This window comes from Vombatus ursinus, unplaced genomic scaffold, assembly GCF_900497805.2.
Source record: "Vombatus ursinus unplaced genomic scaffold, bare-nosed wombat genome assembly UNPS02014778.1, whole genome shotgun sequence".
Classification (NCBI taxonomy): Eukaryota; Metazoa; Chordata; class Mammalia; order Diprotodontia; family Vombatidae; genus Vombatus; species Vombatus ursinus.
The window spans coordinates 19,994,044-20,013,117 of record NW_020954556.1 but is presented as its reverse complement, the minus strand read 5'-3'; the positions used below and the strand labels follow the sequence as shown (position 1 = coordinate 20,013,117).

General features: G+C 41.1%; 1 protein-coding gene across 5 annotated transcripts in view; it reads left to right on the top strand.

Moving 5' to 3' along the window:
- The window catches only part of NFU1 (NFU1 iron-sulfur cluster scaffold), a 48,949-nt gene extending 46,729 nt beyond the window's left edge, over nucleotides 1–2,220 (top strand). For all 5 annotated transcript variants that reach the window (XM_027865611.1, XM_027865614.1, XM_027865613.1 and 2 more), the window contains one exon: nucleotides 2,065–2,220. In XM_027865611.1, coding sequence (XP_027721412.1) covers nucleotides 2,065–2,109 — 45 coding nt within the window. In that variant the 3' untranslated portion in view covers nucleotides 2,110–2,220. The remainder of the gene's footprint in view (nucleotides 1–2,064) is intronic.
- The last annotated feature ends 16,854 nt before the right edge of the window (nucleotides 2,221–19,074 follow it).

Genomic DNA, 19,074 nt, shown 5'->3' with positions numbered 1-19,074 from the left:
AGGGAAGGCAGTATGGTGTAATGGAAAGAGCCCTGGATTTGGAATAGTTAGACCTGGACTTGGGTCTCAGCTCTGCCACTTGCTAGCTCTGGATAAGTCACCTTTTTGGGGCAACAATTTACTTAGCTATGAGATGGAGTCAGTAAAAAGCTACCCAAGTCTCAGGGTTGTTGGGAACAAAGTTCTTTGTAACTGTCTCTGGGCTGCTTTTCCCCCCAGTCAGAATTCCTAATTATTTTCCTTAACTTTCTTGGAAACAGTTTTTGCCATTTTCTTATGTTTAAAATGAAATTTTTTCTTTGGAAGAAAAAGCAACAATTATGTATATTGCTGGTACTTATGGTTTGGGAATTCAGGATTTGTTTGGATTTTTGGTTTTGGTTTCTTAAATTCATGATAGGACAGAGAAGTAGCAAAGTAGATAGGGAGCTGACCTAGCATCTGGGAAGATCTGGGTTCCAGGTCAGCCTCTGATATACTGGCTTTGTGACCCTTGGGGAAGTCATTTTGTTGCAATCTAGGGGTGATGGGAACCCTGAAATTCAAGGGTAAAAGATTCGAGTCTGCTTTGAAAGAATTTGACTCAAGCCTTCTTTCTCAGAGACAAGGTTTATTAAAACATCAGTTGGGGTGTGCAAGATTCCTAATGAGTCTTTGCTATAGGCCAGATTTTAAGAATCTGAGAGATTTAATGGGGGCAAGATGGACATTTATATACAGTGGTCAAGAAGTGGGTCTAGATGAAATCAAGGAGTGGTGGTCTAGGGTGGGACCAGGTGCAATCAATGAAGGCTGAACTAGGTTAGAGGTAACAGAGAACTGAAGATCAGAGCCACAGTGAAAGGACAGTTGAAAGAATTATTCGGCCGTGCCTCAGACACTAGGGAGCTGAGTTCCAGGGCTGGGTTCCTGGAATTCATGGGAAAGTTCATAGGGGGAAGGGTCCAGAGCCCATACCCCTTCAACTTCACCTCTCTGTGTCTTTAGATAACAATGTAAGATTTTTTAAGTTGCGAATAAGGTCTCTCCATGAACTGGTTAGAAGGAGTTTCCTTCCCTGGGAATTGCTTGGACCAGTGAAATTACAGGTCTAGGCCCTTTCACTGTCCCCTCTTCAGGAGGGAGCAATGAGATTTGGGTTTTTACAATAAATATATCTTAGTGATACCTTTTGTCTTTACCCCATATTTACAACCTCCTCCTCCATCCCCAGATTAACCTTCTCTTATGACAAAAAAAAAACAGTTAAGAAAATATCCAATACAGCCACCACAGCAAAATTTCCATAGTGTTTTGGCTTGCAATCATGTGTTTAAAATGCTTTTTAAAATAAATGGTAAATGGGGCAGCTAGGTGGCACAGAGCTCTGGCCTTGGAATCAAGAGGACCTGAGTTCAAATCCTGCCTCAGACACATAATACTAGTTTACTAGCTGTGTGACTCTGGGCAAGTCACTTAACCCCAATTGCTTCGCAAAAAAAAAAAAATTTAATTAAAAAAAATGGTAAATATTACAGCTACTACTACCACCATCACCACCATTACCACCATCACCTCCTCCACCACCACCACCAATAACATAGGGGCACTTTCAGGTTTATCCCTACTTTATAGTTGAGAGAGCTGAGACAGTAAGAAGTAAAGGGGCCTGCCTGGGGTCAGTAGGAATAAAAGCCCCATAACATTTTTCTGGCCAATGGAATCATGTCATCTTATGCCTATGTGACTGATACCAGAGAGACCTTTTCTGAACCAGGTAGGTTGACTGAACTTCTGATTTGGTATTTAAATATAAATATTTGATTTAACTTCATAGATAACAGTATATAACATGTTAATTTTGAACCTGAAATCAGATATATATCAAAAGCTACTTAAATATTTTACTGGAATTTTCTTGCATTTATGCATTGCTGGAGATTATATTCTCTCAGAAAAGGTTATTTGGAAAGCCATAACCCGGAAAGTAGTTTCTCCTGAATGAATATATAATATTCAAAACAGCATAATACCAATTTGAAACTTTTTATCTGAAATCTTTAATTCATTTTATTTTGTCTTTAGGTTGTAGATGATGAACTAGAAGAAAAAGATGCAAACTCACCCTGAAACCCTGTAATTTCCCTGAGGTGAATAGCATGGACTTCTGAAGAAATTTATTGAGGATTAATAAAAGATATCATTTTCTTCAAAGAACTATAATTAAATGTGGCAATTATTTTTCTTTGTATTATTTGCTAAGTAATTTATTTCAGTCTGGTCAATAATCTATAAATGTGACTTGTTTCCAAATAGATATTTTCTTTTTTTTTATTTCAGTACAATTCTTCTTTGGTGGAAAGTATGGAGAGGCTTAAAATTATTTTTCCTCATCTATTTTGTTTATCTCTAAGTACAAAAAATGAACTAAGAGAAAATTATTTTCACATCTTGTGAATAAAATAAGAGCAAACTCTTTGCCCAAAAAACCTCTCTTTACACATATTCCTAGGGTTGTATTCTATTTTGAAACAGTGCTGAGAGAAGTATTTATAATCAGATAAAGGTTCTTGAAAATGAAAGAGGAATTAAATTAAAGAAGCCAACTGCTTTCTTCAGGCCACAGAGGGAAGAGTTTGTCTAAATTCATACCTCCTATTTCTAACTGCCACTCTGGTTACTTGTCTCCCTCCAACCTACCTTTTGTTGAGAGTTTATGGCATAGGACACTCCCATTCTCACCTCGCTCACTTGTAGTGACCTTCGAACTTGGAAGGAGGGGTCTAGTAGAGTACTCCAAGGATCTAGTCTCAGCTGTCTTCTGTTAAACCTTTTTATCAGTGATTTGGATGCTATTTTATGTTTATCACATCTGGTTGTGTTTGTCATTCGTTTTTAAAGAGACCATGACATGAGGGAGATGATGACAAGACTTGCAATTAACTTTGTTTTGAGTGAGGGTGGGCTGTACAAGGTCACCAGCCTCACTTTCTCCTCCAGAGCCATCTGGGTCCAGTGGCCAGATATTCATCAGGAGGACTGGAGATAGCTCAGGATGCAGTGGGAGACCCTGGCCCTTTTAAGTTAAGGTCTTTTCAGATTTTCACTTTGATTGAGGTAACACTCTTAGGCCTTTTTAAGAAGTAAGTCAAGGGATGACTCCTTTAATTAAAAAAAAAATCACACTGGGAGGGGAGACCCTCAGGGTTGCTGGCCAAAAGAGAAACAGTTACTATTTGCATTCACCCTGAGCCAAGAGGGCCCACAAAATAACCATCTAATGGTGCTTGGGCAGGGATCTATTTTTGTCCAATATGTGAGCTCCAGAGTGAATTGGTTTCTGGCTTGGTCTTTGAGAAAAATCTAACCAGTAAATCCCAAGTTAGGTAGGCAGCTTTTGACCATCAAAATTTACCTTCCTTTGGACAGAACCCCCTTAGGTAAGAGGAGAGAGAGGAGAGGAAGGAAAGAACTGAGTTACCCAACTGGAACTGGCCAACTGGGTCCCCATTCAGGCAGCTTGGACTACTCACAGTTTGTGTTTGTCCTTCGTTTTCAAAGAGGACCATGACATCAGGGAGTTGATGACATGACTTGCAGCACATCAACGTCAAGCTAGCATAATGCTAGCTCACATACATATTGGATGAGAGTCAAGCTATAACAGAATGTTGGGCTGAATTTCATAACGAAAAATGTGAAGTTGGAGGATGTTGATGTGCTAGCGAGGTTAACCAAGATAGCAGAGCTGGAATTTGAACCCAGGTCCCCCGATTCTAAATCTAGCACTCATTCTACTGTACTTCTGTACTTACTGTACTGCAAGTTTTGAGAACTTCCTTCTCAAAAATTAAAAAGAATCAGCATCACTAGAAGAGGATGGTGAAAGGGTGGCTGGACAATGTTTTTCATGTATAAGACCTAGGGCCTCAGCCTCAAGACCAGGCCACAGGTTCTCTACCCCTGACTGCAAGCTCAAAATGAATAAGCAGCCAAAGAAGCTTAGGGTGTTTAGAAGCATCATGTCCAGAAAGAGGGAGGGAGGTAACAGTCCCACTGTGTCCTGTCCTGGTCCAACCCCATCTAGAGAACTGTGTTCATTACGCTTTAGGTTAGGCATAGACAAACTGAAGGGTGATTGACTCTCAGATAGTGAGAAGACCAGAGACTTTGCAACACACGAACCAGTGGAAGGAATTTGTTTTCAAGTATAGGTTAGACTCTAAAGGCCCCTTTAAGTCTGAGATTCTATACCTGCTACTTTTTCCCCTAACATGAACCAATTTGTGCCCAAGTCCAAGCCTGAATCTTTGAAGGAAGTGAAAAATGTAAAATCTCTCTTTGAATTACTTAAAAACTATCTTCTGCAAATCTTTCAAAACAATACACAAAAAAACCTTGCCTAAACACCTCTCTCCCAGTAAACATCAAGGAACTGTTGAAGGAAAGAAGTTGGGTTTTGTTTTGTTTTTTTGGTGAGGCAATCAGGGTTAAGTGACTTGCCCAAGGTCACACAGCTAGTACGTGTCAAGTGTTTGGTCTGAGGCCGGATTTGAACTCAGGTCCTCCTGACTTAAAGGCTGCTGCTCTACCCACCTAGCTGCCCCTTAAAGGAAGGAAGTTTGGGAGATCCATACTAAGTTAACTGTACCATTAATTCCTCCATCATTTCAGGTAAGTAACTGTCTAGAAAGACCCATGATTTCACTGATTGAGAAGCTGCCAGGAAGGAAACTCCCATCTACCAATGGCAACTTAGAAAATTTCCCGAGGCATTGAGAGTTTAAGCCATTAGGATGAAAGCTTTGCCCAATCATACGGCCAATACATGGCATGATCCTGGGCTTGAACAGGATCCTCCTGCCTGCCTACAAGGTCAGCTTTCTGTTCCCCATGCTGTTTTTCAGAATTTGAATGAATCTCAAAAATTGATGAATGTCGCTCAGGTTGTTGACCTAGATCATCAAATTAAATGGTTTTTTCTGAATGCTCATCCTTCTAGACCTCTATAGCATTTAACAACCCTTGGCCCTCATCTCCCCCTAGACAGCCTCTCTTCTCTTGTTTTACTGCCTTCTCCTTGGTTTCCTTTATCTTTGTCTTTATCTTACTGCTGCTTGATCTCCCTTGCTAGCTCCTCATTTGTCTCATACCCTTAACTGTGGCTGTACTCTAAGACCTTGTTTTGGGTCCTTTTCTGTCTCTACCTCCTGTCACTTGGTGGCATCATCAGTTCCCATTGGTTCAATTATCATCCTAATTCGGATGACTCCCAAAAGTCTGGGGTGATTGTCCAATGCCATCAGTCTGAGCCCCAGCTAATGTACTTCCTCTTGAGATTATGGATTCAGAACCAATTTAGTCAACCAGCCTTAAGCAGCTTTTAAAAGGGGGGTATTTACCAAGGTGGTACAACAAAAGCGGTATGAAATATTTCTCTAAACAAATATGATACACTCTCCCACAAATACAGAGTCCAGGGGAAGGTGGTCTCAGGCTTTGGAGAGTACACGTGGCAAAGGGAATAGTTCACAGCTGGCTGTGAAAGTCCCTTTCTGCCTTTCATGGGGTGCTCACAGAGCTCTCATTAGGCAGCTGTAGTTTCTTCAGTAAGTCCTTGTAGAGCCTTGGGTCCAGACCATCCTTGACTTCTGATCCATATATTACCATCAGCTTATCTGGGAATACTGTGAGAATAATAGTGAGAGGATAGGAGCCCAATGTCTTCTGGATCCTTTGCAGCTCTTAAGTTACTCCTCCAGGCAAAGAGTGAGGGGGTAGGAGACTTGGTCAAGGCCAAAACTGAGGCCTTTCTTTTCTCCCTAAACAGTTACTCCTTAAGGAAGTACTAGAAAGTCAGGCTTGCTCTGACCTTTAGAATCAGTCTAGTTCTCCAGCTGAATAATTTAGAGACAACTCCTTGGAAGTCCATATTTCTTCAGCTATTCAAACACTCTCCTTTTACAACTTCGCTACAGTTCAAAGGGCTTTTTGGCATTTGGTCTAAAACATATGATAGATTAAGTGAACATCTTATCACTTATCACAAGGTGAGATGACTTGATTAACTATGAATCAATTCCACCCTTACATTTGCATATATCTGTATGTATGTATGTGTGTATATATACATGTTGTCTCCCTGTCAGGATCCCCCATCCCCCATGTCAAGACCACCCATCTCTTTTTACTATTAGGAGACACCCTGTTTAGCAAGCAAGCTGTGCCCTGAGTTTGGCAGAACAACAATCCTTTGCATTCACCCTTTGGGGGAACTCAGCCACAGCAAAGTCCAGAATTGTTTTGCACCAGCCCCACATGGTCCCTGAGCTTGGGCAAACACCTATTGGAACCACGTTCCTGTCATATAGCCCTGCTATGGATCAGACTTGTCTCACTGTTGTGCTATCCCTCGTTGTCATGGCTACAACTCACTGCATAGCCACTACTATATATATCTCTATATCTATATCTATATCTATATCTATATCTATATATATATATATATATGTATATCTCAAGGTTTGGCCTCACTAAAATGGGTCTCCTCCTGGAGAAGGCTCCAGTACATGTGTAGTTTCCCTCCTGCATTGGAATAAAGAAAGCTTCTTGCTTATGACTACCGTTAGCTCTTTGGTATTTTATTTCTGAGAGTTAACTATGGTTGTGATGACCTGTGTGAGCTCTTTAGTATTTTCAGAGTTAACAGTGGTTGCATAACCTCTGTGACTCTTTGGTCATTTATTTTTAGAGTTGACATCCCTTCTTAGAATGTATGTTCCCTGAGGGCAGGGACCATTTTGCATTTTGTTTTTGTCTCCCTAGCACTTCAATACTGTGCCTGGCACATAATAGGTGTTTAATAAATGTTTTATTTATTTGATTAATTGGTTGATAAAATGATCCATCTACACCACCAGAACCAAAACCAATAATGTTGGCTCCTCAGGCAAGCAGCAAGAAATGTATTCTTATATCAACTTTTTACAGCAGATTCATTTGAAGTTGTAGGGGAGACCCTGGGATGTAAGACACCATGGAAAAAGAGATCCTGGGGACACTGCCCTAGAAGTACCAGGTGAGTAGAGACTAAGGGACACTATGAGGTTGTTGGTTGGGAGGGACTGAAGGTAGAAAGCTTCTGGTGGCCTTTCTCTTTTAATCAATTCTTACTAGACAGCTAAGTGCTAAGTTCATTTGTTTCTAACTGATGAAGAGGAGGAAGGAAGGAAATAAGCATTTATATAGTGCCAGGCACTGTGCTAAGCCTTTTATAAATATTTGATCCTTACAACAACTATGGGAGGAAATGCTTTTATTTTACAGTTGGGAAAACTGAGGCAAACAGAGGTTAAATGATTTGCCCAGGGTCACATGACTAGGAAGTGTCTGAAATTGGACTTGAAATTACATCTTTCTGACTCCAGGCCCAGTGGCCTATCCATAGAGCCATCTAGCTGCCCCAAAGCAGACGAAAGGGTATATAAGTACTTAAGCATGCTTTCAATTTCATTGTCTTGGGGCAAAGTCTCAATCACCACAGCCTAGTATCTACACTACAACCTGTATCATATTTAATATATTGATTACTCTTTGAAATCAACTGGAGAAGATGTGCTACTGATTTATCCAAAGCACAGGCCCTGGAGTCGGGAGGACCTGAGTTCAAATCCAACCTCAGACACTTGATATTTACTAGCTGTGTGACCCTAGAAGTCACTTAACCCCATTGCCTTGGGAAAAAAAAAACAAAAACAAAACAACAATAAAGCCCATTATAAATATGAAGAGCTGGGGCAGCTAGGTGGCCCTCTAGCTGTGTGACCCTGGGCAAGTCACTTAACCCCGATTGCCTCGCAAAAATAAAAAATAAATAAATGTGAAGTTATTATTATTATTGAGAGGTAGTATAATATAATGGAAAGTGAACCAGTCATTAAAAGCCTGAGTTCAAGTCTGTCCTCTATAACTACAGGCTTTGTGACACTCACCAATTCAATTAACCTTCCAGTGCCCCAGGCACCTCTGTGAGATTGTAAGCAGCAGAACAGTGTTATAGCTGCTTCGGTAGAGGGAGTTTTCTCACTAGGGAGTTTCCTACATAGATGAAATCGTTGATCTAGATTGGGCGGAGGGAAGGTCCTACTGTGTTTTTAGTTCCTGGTGATGAACATTTCAAGATTGGTTTAAATACAGCTGCTTGTGTTAAAATGACAGCCTTAAGGAAGAAAAAATAAACCAGGAAAAATAAAAAACACTTCTCACTATCTTAAATATTTTCAGATCATGCCTAGATAGTGCAGGTAAATAGCAATATGGTATTTCCTGTTAGAAACAGTTTTGCTGAGTGCACACTTTCCCCATGGTTAACATCCTTTACCAGTTCCTAGTATATTCATGGAATCAGTCACCACCAGACCAATAAGATAAAACTACTGAAGTTAAACAGAGAAGTGAATAGGGGATTATACAGCATTCAGATTTTCTTTTAGGGCAAAACGTGTTTTTGTTAGATTTTTCTTTCAGTATTTATCTAAAAATATACCCTTTAGAGAAGTACATGCTATTATAAGAAGGTCCTCCTAAAGATCCCCAAAGGATTCTGACTCCTGACTACCTCCTAAGTCTAATATACAGTTTGGAGTTAGCATCTATTCAAATCCACATCTTTGAGCCCCCACTCAAAGACTCTTGGCTATACTGAGCCAGATGGCCTTGAAATCAGAGCAAAAGACATTTAATTGAAGGGAAATAACAAAGAATCATCCCATCCCATCCCTCCCTACTCCCTTATCCTCAGCTTCTATCTCCTATAGTTCCCACATAATTAGTAAGAGAGTAGACACTCCCCAGAAAATTTGTGTACCTAGGGCTGTGTTTGCCACCCCACCCACCCCTGCAACACACCTCCTCCATCTTTACACTTCTGTCTACAGTGCCTCCCGGCTGCGTGGGACTGCCTCCACAGGTGCACCTTGTAACCTCTCCACAGCTGCTTTATATAAAAAGAAGTAACTTCCCAGAGCCTCATCATCCTCAGAAAAGGCATTTGTTGCAGTGCTTCCTGCATTTCTATGTCTATATCCAGGTACACTACACTCTGTTTGGCTTCTGTAATTTTTTGACAAAGAAAGAAAATCATCTCTGTTAGGGTTTATTTGCTCCCTCCCCTTCTGCCCCTTTGTCTACAGCCAATACTCAAAAAAAAAAAATCTAGAAAAGTCTGACATTAAAAGACTATAGGGTTTTAGGGGTGTGGGGGTGTGGCTGAGAGGTAAGTAATATACTTCTATTAGAAATTGGGAGTTTCCTAGCTGTGTGACTCTAGGTAAGTCACTTAACCCTGATTGCCTCACCAAAAAAGCAAAAAAATAAATAAATAAATAAAATAGATTGGAAGTTTCCCAAATCCTCCCCTCTTCCAAACTTCCAGGTTACTGTTGCAAGTACCACTATCCTCCTGGGCACCCTGGGTTGGGGTCATCCGAAATTCCTCACTACTCACCCCACATATCTAAAACCTATTATAATACTGTTAAGGTTTAGGGGTACTGGGACCCCAAAATAGTGACACAGGTCTTGTCTCAAATGAATTCGACACAAGCCTTCTTTCAGCCAAAGACAAGGTTTATTAGAACACCATTTGGAGTGGGTGAGATTTTAAGAATACATGCTATCTGCCAGACTCTTAAGGAATCTGAGCAATTTAATGGGGCAAGATGGACACTTATATAAAGAAAGACTATGGGAAGCTCTGGATGGGAGTGGACAGTAGGTTGGGGTGACTGGGAGGTACCAGGGTCTAGAAGGAATTAAGGGTGAGAAGTGACCTAGGGCCATACAGACTATGAAAGAAGGACTGTGCTAGGTTAGAGGTAACAGAATTGGAGGTTAGGGTGTAGACCACAATGAAAGGCCAGTTGAACGGATGATAGCCTCAGGTGAACACCAGAGACTTGGCCACATGGGAAAGTTCAAGGAAAGTTGGGGGTGAGGGAGGGGCATTCCAGGGCCCATACCCCCTCAATACCTTCACCAGCATCTCTGGTTTAAGTCCCCTTCTCTATTCATACAGCTGCCACCCTGATGCTGGCCCTCATCACCTAGTGCTTGGACTGTTGCAATAGCCTTCTGGTTGGTCCTCCTTCCTCAAAGCTCTGCCCACTCCAGTTCAGGCTCCACTTAGCTGCCAAAGTGGCCTTCCTAAAGAGCCGATCTGACCCCAATTCAGTGAACTCCTATGTTTCCTTATTACCTCCAGGGGCAAATACAAAATTCTGTTTGGCTTTTAAAGCCCTTCACAACCTGACCCCTCCTTACCTTTCCAGTGTTCTTATGCTTTATTTCATGTCCTCTGCATTCCTGTCCTTCATATAGTCCCTCCTACATGACTCTTCTTCTCCTGACTACATATTTTCAGTGGCTGTCCTCCATGCCTGGAATGTTCTCTCTTCTCTCCTCCATTCAAGCTTCTCTGGCTTGCTTCAAGATTCCATTCAAATCCCACCTTCTTTGAGAGGCCTTTCCTAAGATCCTCCCTCTGCTCCCTTCTGCCTTTCCCCTGGGCTTAGCTCCCATTTACATTCTCTGTATCTTATATACGCATAGCTGTTTGCATGTTGTCTCTCCCATTAAAGTATAAACTTCTTGAGAGCAGGCACTTCTTTGTATCCCCAGAGTTGACATGGTGCCTGGTGTTTAATAAATGCTTGATGACTCACTGACAAATGCATGGCAATCTGAGGCTGGTGGCCAAAGAATTTAACAGAGGAAAAAGAATTTTAAATTAGATCAAAAGGTGAAGTTGTAGAAGGTTATTGATTAGAGCTTACTTAAAGCCATAGAAATTTCTTTAGAGCTCTGATGGGGTACTTTTATCTGTGTTAACTGATAGTACGCTTCTGAGGACTCTGTAGAATGATTTGAACAAACATTCATAGAGTTAGAACATCCTATTAATAAAAGACTACTGATTCTGATGCGGATGGGAGCTAAACCCAAAAAGGAAAAACCCTGGACTTTCCCACATGGCCACATATCTGGCGTTTGCCTGAGGCTATAATCTCATTAACTGGCTTTCTTTGTGGCTACACCCAATCTCCCTTAACCTAGCCTAGCTCTCCCTATGACCCAGCCATTTCCCACACTTAATCCTAGCTAGGCTCCATTGTCCAGGTCCCAGGAGTTCTGTTCACCCCAGTTTACTGGCCACTCCCATTCAGATCTTCCTTAGACCCCTCCTCCAGTCACCCCAAACTACTTGGCCACTCCTAGATCCCTCCCACAGTCTTTCTGTATATAAGGTCCATCTTGTCTCCATTAAGGTGCTCTGATTCTTATAATCTAGCCAATAAATAGCTCACAGACACTCAGATTCCTTAAGAGTTTAGCTAATATGGTGAATCTTCAATAAACCTCGTTTTTGGCTGAGAGAAGCTTTGGGTTGAATTCTTTCAGGCAGGACCTGTGTGTTGTGATTTTGGGATTCCAGGACCCCTAACCTCTAGACCTGATCAATTCCAACTCAACTCATTGGGAATATATGTCTGCCAGGGACTAGACTAGTTTACCTTCCCTTAGTGGACTTTCTTCATACTGAAAATGGCACAAACAGGACATATAAGGTATATTAGAAAAGGTCCTATACCTGAAGTTAGAAGACTTGACTTTTTAAATGCTATCCTCATTTATAACCCCTACTAGCTATATGACTATGAGTAAGTCATAGTCTTATGGTCTGAACCTCAGTTTTCTCACCTGTAAAATGGGCCCAATAATATTTGTCCTAACATCTCAGGGTTGTGATGAGAAAAGCCTTTTGTAAATCCTAAAGCACTATAGAAACATGAAATTGAAGGAGAAATGTTTTTTAAACTTGCAAAGGGATTATTCTCCAAGCCTTTAGCTTTTATGTGCAATAGGTAAACAGGTGCTATTGTTGAGATTTAGAGGTTTAGGGGTGCTGGGACCCCAAAATCATGACATGGCAGGTCCTGCCCAAATAAATTCAACCCAAGCCTTCTTTTAGTCAAAGACAAGGTTTATTAAAGATCAGCCATATTGGCCAGACTCTTAAGGGGCCTAAACTTTTGTGACAATCATAAGGACAAGTGGTATTGAGGTAGTCTCAGCCCCTAAATGAAGGCCAGGATGGATCTTATATACAGAAAGACTGTGGAAGGGATCAAGGAGTGGCCAAGTAGTTTGAGGTGACTGGAGGAGGGGTCTGGGAGAAAAGATTTCTTGATGAGAATGGTCATTAAGCTGGGATGACTACAGAAGGATCTAGGGAGGATCTTGATGGGAGTGAATGAAGGATTGAATGGGGTCTAGATAAAATCAAGGATGGGAAGTGCCTGGGGGGGGGAATCCTGAGGTAAGAGAAGAGAGGGCTAGGCTTAATTAGGGTAACAAAGAATTGGGAGATTGGGCTTCAGCAAAAAGGAAAGGTCAGTTGATAGGTCTATAGCTTCAGGCAAGTGCCACAGAGTTAAAGGAAAGTTCAAGGAAGGTTTTTTGGGGGGCTATCTTGGGCCCTTATCCCATCACTATGTTAATCAGACATATATGTATACACGTATACACATATGTATGCATATATATTCATTAATGCAAGTTCCCTAAGGACCCCTACTAGGAGCATAGTTTGAGTCACTTGCAAGTAATGAAACTAAATCTTTGAAAATATTACAATTCAGATTTTTAAAGAAATTCAACTTGTCCTTTCCCAAAATTAGTCTGAATTAGCATAATCATATTTTATTTTGTTCCTCATTAGATAATAATTTGAACCTAAGTGTCCAGGGTGGTTTTTTTTAAAAGCAATAATAATTTAATTAAACTAGCTCCTTTAATTTTTATAAAAAGGCAAATAGGCCCAGCTCAAAAGTTTCCTCCATCAAGCCTTTCTTACCTAACCTATTCTTCCTCTGTATCTCTCTGCCCTTTGTTTATTCGATATAGTTGAATAAACATTTATTAAATGCCTACTGTGAGGAAAGACTTTTAATTAGGCACACCAGATCCCACCCTCAAGGACATCACAATCTAATGGGGGAGGGGAAGGAAACAAATATCTATGGTCCTAGGGAGTTAAGTGGAAGAGATGGTTGCTGACCAAGTGCTGATAAGTTTGAGTAGTCTATCAACAAGTTTATTAAGCACTTACTATGTGCCACACAGTGTGGTAAGTACTAGGCATACAAAGAAAGGCAAAAACATAGTTCTTGACCTCAAGGAGCTCCCATTCTAATGGAAGAAAAAACATGCAAACAAGATATATTCAGTTTAAATAGGAGGTAATCCTAAAGGGAAGGCAGGAGGTGGGGGAGAGAAGGAACAGTTAAGAGGCAGGGGAACAGAAAGTGGGGGAGGGGCCTTTTGCCCTAAATTGGATTTGAATTGAGTCTTTAAGGAGCCCAGGGAAGCCTGGGTAGAGGTCATGAAGGAGCTCTTTCTAGACACGAAGAGCCAGCCAATGAAAAGACACGGAGTCAGAGATGTAGTGTTGTGTGCAAAGAGCTACAGGTAGGGCATTGTAGCTAGATCACTAAGTATGCAGAGGAAAATTAAGTGTAAGAAACCTGAAAGTAGCAAGAAGAAAATTTTCAGTTGGCAGAGGGAGAAAGAAGGGATTCAGAAAAGGCTACATGCAGGAGGTATCATCTTTGAGATAACAGAGTTTCGACCAAAAAAAGGACATAAAGGCATCCATTTCATACATGGAGGGGATATGGAGCAAAGGCATGAAGATAAAAGAATACAGATATAAGCTATAAGAATGGAGACTTGGAAATAGTCTAGTGTAGCTGGAATACTATATCTGTCTGGGTATTCATATGTACACATCAATCATATACATACACATGCGTATTCATATATGTGAATATACACATACATTGTGTGTGCATATCATATGTACATGTATATGTGTGTAAGTTCTTTCTACTGAGGACCATTCTTTTCTTCATGCTTTGTTGTTCATCCTTCATTTCAGAAGAGGACCAATGATGTCATGGGTTGATGTCTTGACTTGCATGTGAACTGAATTTAAGTAAGGCAGAATTTCACAAAGTCCTCAGCCTTACTCTTTCTTCTAGAGTCATTGAAGTCCGGTGGCAAGACATCCAGTGAATGACCTTGGCATCTTCGATGTCTGACCAAGCTCCACAGCACCTGCTTCATGACCATTTTGGAGCAAATTCTTCTCATCTGCCCAGTTAGGGCAGGAGGAAGTCTTCACGTGGTTGGGTTAGGCATTCCCATAACTCACCAGCTGGTGTGAGGCCTGCTGGTTCCCCTCAACCTGGTGTAGCCCATCTGCTGAGATGTTTTTATGGGTGTACAGCTTCTTGGAGCCACAGGTGAGAGGCTGCTCATATACCACCTCTCCAGTGAAGCCTTTCTTTTCACATATACATATATATATATATATATATATATATATCCTTATTAAACATATTTTCACATTAGTGATGTTGTAAGGAAGAATTAGAACCACCAAAAAGAGGAAACAAAACACAACAGAAGAAAAAAAATAGCAAATAGTACGCTTCGATCTGCATTCAAACTCCATAGTTCTTTCTTTGGATGTGTATAGCATTTTCCATCATGAGGCCTTTGGAGATGCCTTAGACGGTGAAGCCTTTCTTGACCTCAGCCTCAGGTGAACAAAATCTTTCCTCCATGATATATCTCATAACACTTTTATTGGACCTCTCTTTTATATTTATCCTATCAGTTATTTGTGTATATTCAACCCCTACTACTAGGTTGTAAATTCAATGAGAATAGGATCTATACATATAACTCCATATATTTTTAGCTCTCCAGAGTTTAACAGTGCTTCACACAAAGCAGTTCAGTCAGTAAGCATTTATTAAGCAACTTACTATGTGTCAAGAATTGTGCTAAGCACTGGAAACAAAAGGACAAACAGTCCCTTCTTTAAAGGAGAAGACAACATGCAAGCAACTATGTACTAACAAGCTATATGTGGAAAATTGGAGATAATCAACAGAGAAAAGGCACTATAGGGAGAGGTTTCCTATAGAAGAGTGTATTTTACCTAGGACTTCAAGGAAGCCTGGAGGCAGAGATGAGGGGAGAGCATTCCAGACATAGAAGACAGCTAGAGAAAATGCCTGGAGTTAGGAGATAGAGGAAATTCAAGGAACACAGTAAGAAGATCAGTGTCACTGGATCCCACAGTAAGTAGGGTAAGGTATAAAAAGACTGGAAAGGGATGTAATGGCAGGTTACAAAGGGTTCTGAAAGCCAAACAGGATTTTATATTTGATCCTGGAGGTGATAGGGAACCCCCTGGAGTTTATTGAATGGAGGGATGGATGTGTGTGGAAATTTGATGACTGAGTGGAGGATAAACTCCAGACTTAAGCTGGGAGAACAACCAGAAAGCTATTGCAATAGTCCATGCATAAGGTGATGAGGCAGAGGTAACTGCGTCAGAGTGGTGGCAGTTTCAGAGGAGATAAGGAGGCGTAGGAGATATGTCACAAAAGTAGTAAAATGAACAAGATTTGGCCACTGACTGGATATGGGGGAGGGGCGAGAAAGTGAGAAATTTGGGATGATACTTAGGTTGTGAGTCTGGGTGACTGGAAGGCTGGTGGTGCCCTCAAAAGTGATGGGAAAATTAGGAAGAGGGGGACAGTGTGGGGCAGTAGGGAGATAATTAGTTCAGTTTTTGATATATCAAGTTTAAGATGCTTATGGGACAACTAGTTTGAGATGTCCAGTAGGGGACCGGAGATAATAGCCTGGAAGTTAAAAGAAAGATTAGGACTGGATATGTAGATGTGAAAATCGGCATAGAGAGAATAATTGAATTAATGGGAGCTGATGAGATCACTGAGTGAAAGAATATAGAAGGAGGAGAGACTTGGGACATACCCACAAAGAGCAGGAGGAACATCAAAAAACATGCAGCAGAAGAGACCGAGAAGGAACCATCAGATAGGACGGAGAACAAGGATAGAGTTGTCGTCATCAAAACCTAGAATAAAGAAAGTATCAAGGACGAAAGGGTGATCAACAAATATCAAAGGCTGCAGAGAGGTGAAAAAAGATGAGAACTGAGAAAAGGCTATTACATCTGGATCACTGGTAACTCTGGAGAGAGCAGTTTCAGTTGAATGATGGAACTGGAAGTCAGAACGAAGATAATTAAGAGAGTGAGCGGAAAGGAAGTGAAGGCAGGTGCCTGATAAATACTTGTTTAATTGGGTTCATAGGATTTAGGGCTAAAAGCTAATAAACAGTCAATCAACCAACAATAAAATTTATGAAGCACTTACAATGCACCGGGCACTGTGCTAAGTGCTAAGGATACAAAGAAAGGCAAAAAATGGTTCCTACCTTCAAGGAGCTCAAATTCTAATTGAGGAGACAACATGAAAACAACTATGTGCATACAAGATGGTGGGGTGACAGGGAGGCAGTAATGGAGAAGGGAGACGAAGCGAAAAGTAGTTGAAAACGAACGAAGTCCTGAGATAGCATCCTTCGACAGAAAGAGCAAGAAGGCCCTCTCGGGATTATTAAGTATGGGGAAGAGAGGAAGATATATCCTGAAAATGGGAGAGAATCTTGTGGTAGGTGGGATTTGGCAGGGAGATGGTATCTGGGAAAAGGCCTCTATCAGAAAGTAGGATTTGACACCGAGTCTTTGAAGGACACCAGGGAAGCCAGGAGGCAAAGGTGAGGGGCTGTAAAAGCCAAAACAGAGCATTTATATTTAATCCTGGAGGTAATAGGAAAGAACACTGGAGCTCAGTCTAACCCTCTCATTTTACAGAAACTGAGGCTGAGAGGCTAGAAGTGTCTTTCCCAAAAGTCACTCAGGTGGAGAGATTAGAAGAACAGGTAGCTGACACAATTGACAGAATACCAGATCTAGAGTCAGGAAGATTCGTCTTCCCAAGTTCAAATCTGACCTCAGATACTTGGTAGCTGTGTAACCTTGGGCAAGTCACTTAACTCTGTTCGCCTCAGTTTCCTCATCTGTAAAATGAGTAGGAGAAGGAAATGGCAAATCATTCCTGTATCTTTGCCAAGAAATCCTCAAATGGGGTCACAAGAGGTGGACGCACTGAACAACAACAAAGAGAGAATAGAGTCAGAATTCAACCCCAGGTCTTTTGATTCTACATTGCACTGAACTGAATTAAAAGGGATCACAGGTAATAAAAATAACAGTGCAGACAATCTTTTTTTTTTTAATTAAGTTTGTAAAAACATTCCCTTGTGTGGAGTAACTATCTTCAAGAATAAGGAATGTTAGCAGATTCAAAGTTGGACACCCACAGGTACTTCTAAACTATAACCTAAGGAAAGGTATGTACTGCTAAATGTTCTCAAGTAATAGACTTTCTTCATGTAACCCCGTTTATGTAATCACGTTTTCAGTGATCATTAACCAAAAAAGTCATATGACCAAGGTATACCTTGGAGAGTGTGAAAAAAAGCTGCAGATTGTTAATGAAAGATTCACATTTGGCCAGATGTGAATCTCCCTTTGTTAAGCATTTCTAGTACTAAACAAGGCAACCTACGGTACATTTTTTTTGGGGGGGGGGACCACAGGGTCAACTGTTTTTTTCAAGGAACTTCCCCCATTTTCTGCTAATTAAAGCACTCTTGCCCTAGCCAAGCTTTCAAGACATATTTGATGTTGGGCTACTTGGCAAGAGCATCCACAGATAGGGAGGACTTTTTGAACTTAGATGGGATTCGATGAGATACCTTACATCTATCTAATTTTGCTTTGAAAGAAACAATCAAAATGAGACCTGGAAGAGAAGCTTCCATCTCTTCCAAGTACAATTCTGACAGATGTAAATTCTTTATCCCTGCCCCCTTCCATGCTACTGTAGTACTCAGCAGATTGTTGTTGTTCAATCACATCTAACTCTGCATGACCTCATGGCTATAATGTTCATGTGGTTTTCCTGGCAAAGATACTGGAGTGGTTTGCCATTTCCTTCTCCACTGGATTAAGGCGAACAGAGGTTAAGGGACTTGCTCAGGGTCACACAGCTAGTGAGTATTTGAGGCCAAATTTAAACTTGAGTCTTCCTGATTCAAGAAGTTCAGCACTGAGTCCCACATAACTACCTTAGACTAGGAAGGTAGATGGCAGCCATATTTTGGAGCATTTTGTGTGTTATCCTAGAGCTGAAACAGAGTCGATGACAAAGAAAAAACAAAACCAAGCAAACAAACAAGCAAAATACCCTGGACCAGATCATCTCTAAAGTTCTCTCCAGCTCTGACATTGTGATTGTGTGATTCTGTGAGTTGGACATCTTTATCTCAGATCAGGTGTTTCATGTTCCCTTTGTAATACTTAGTCACATGCCCCAATCACTTGTCCTTTGGCTCATATTCCCTGTGAGTCCTGTTCACTCAAGTTATATGTACCCTGGGGCTTTGGGTTGGTCTACCCCTAAATTTCTTCATTCTCTCTAAAACGGTTTGACAACTACCCTGTAACTTGGCCAGCTGCCAAAATCCTATTAATTATTGGGCTTACCTGGGTAAACCTGGGAAAGGCCTAATAAGTGAAGCTCCCATTATCAGTTCCCATGGATTCAATTATCATCTCTTTGCTGATGATTCTCAGATCTACTCATCGAGCCCTAACCTCTCTGATGTCCTCCAGTCTATGATCGCCATCTGCCTATTGGACATCTTGAACTATAGGATGTACCATAGACATCTTAAACGCATCCCTGATTCTTCCCTCTTCCAAATTTCCGTGGTTCTATGGTACTGTCATCTTCCCAGCCTACTTCCCAGGTACTGTCATCCTCCACTCATTCTCTCACCGCTCAGATCCAGTCTGTTGGGAAGACTGTCTGGCATGCCTCACTCATCCCCTACTTATTCTTTGACTGAGAGACACTAGTCTCCTTGCTATCCCTGGAGCAAGACCTCCATCCTTCAGCTCCTTGAATTTTCATTGGCTGCAATATTGCAATATATTGCATTCCTGCAATATTCTCCCTCCTCATCTCTGCCTCCTGGGTTTCCTGGTTTCCTTCAAGTCCCAGTTATAATCCCACCTTCTCCATG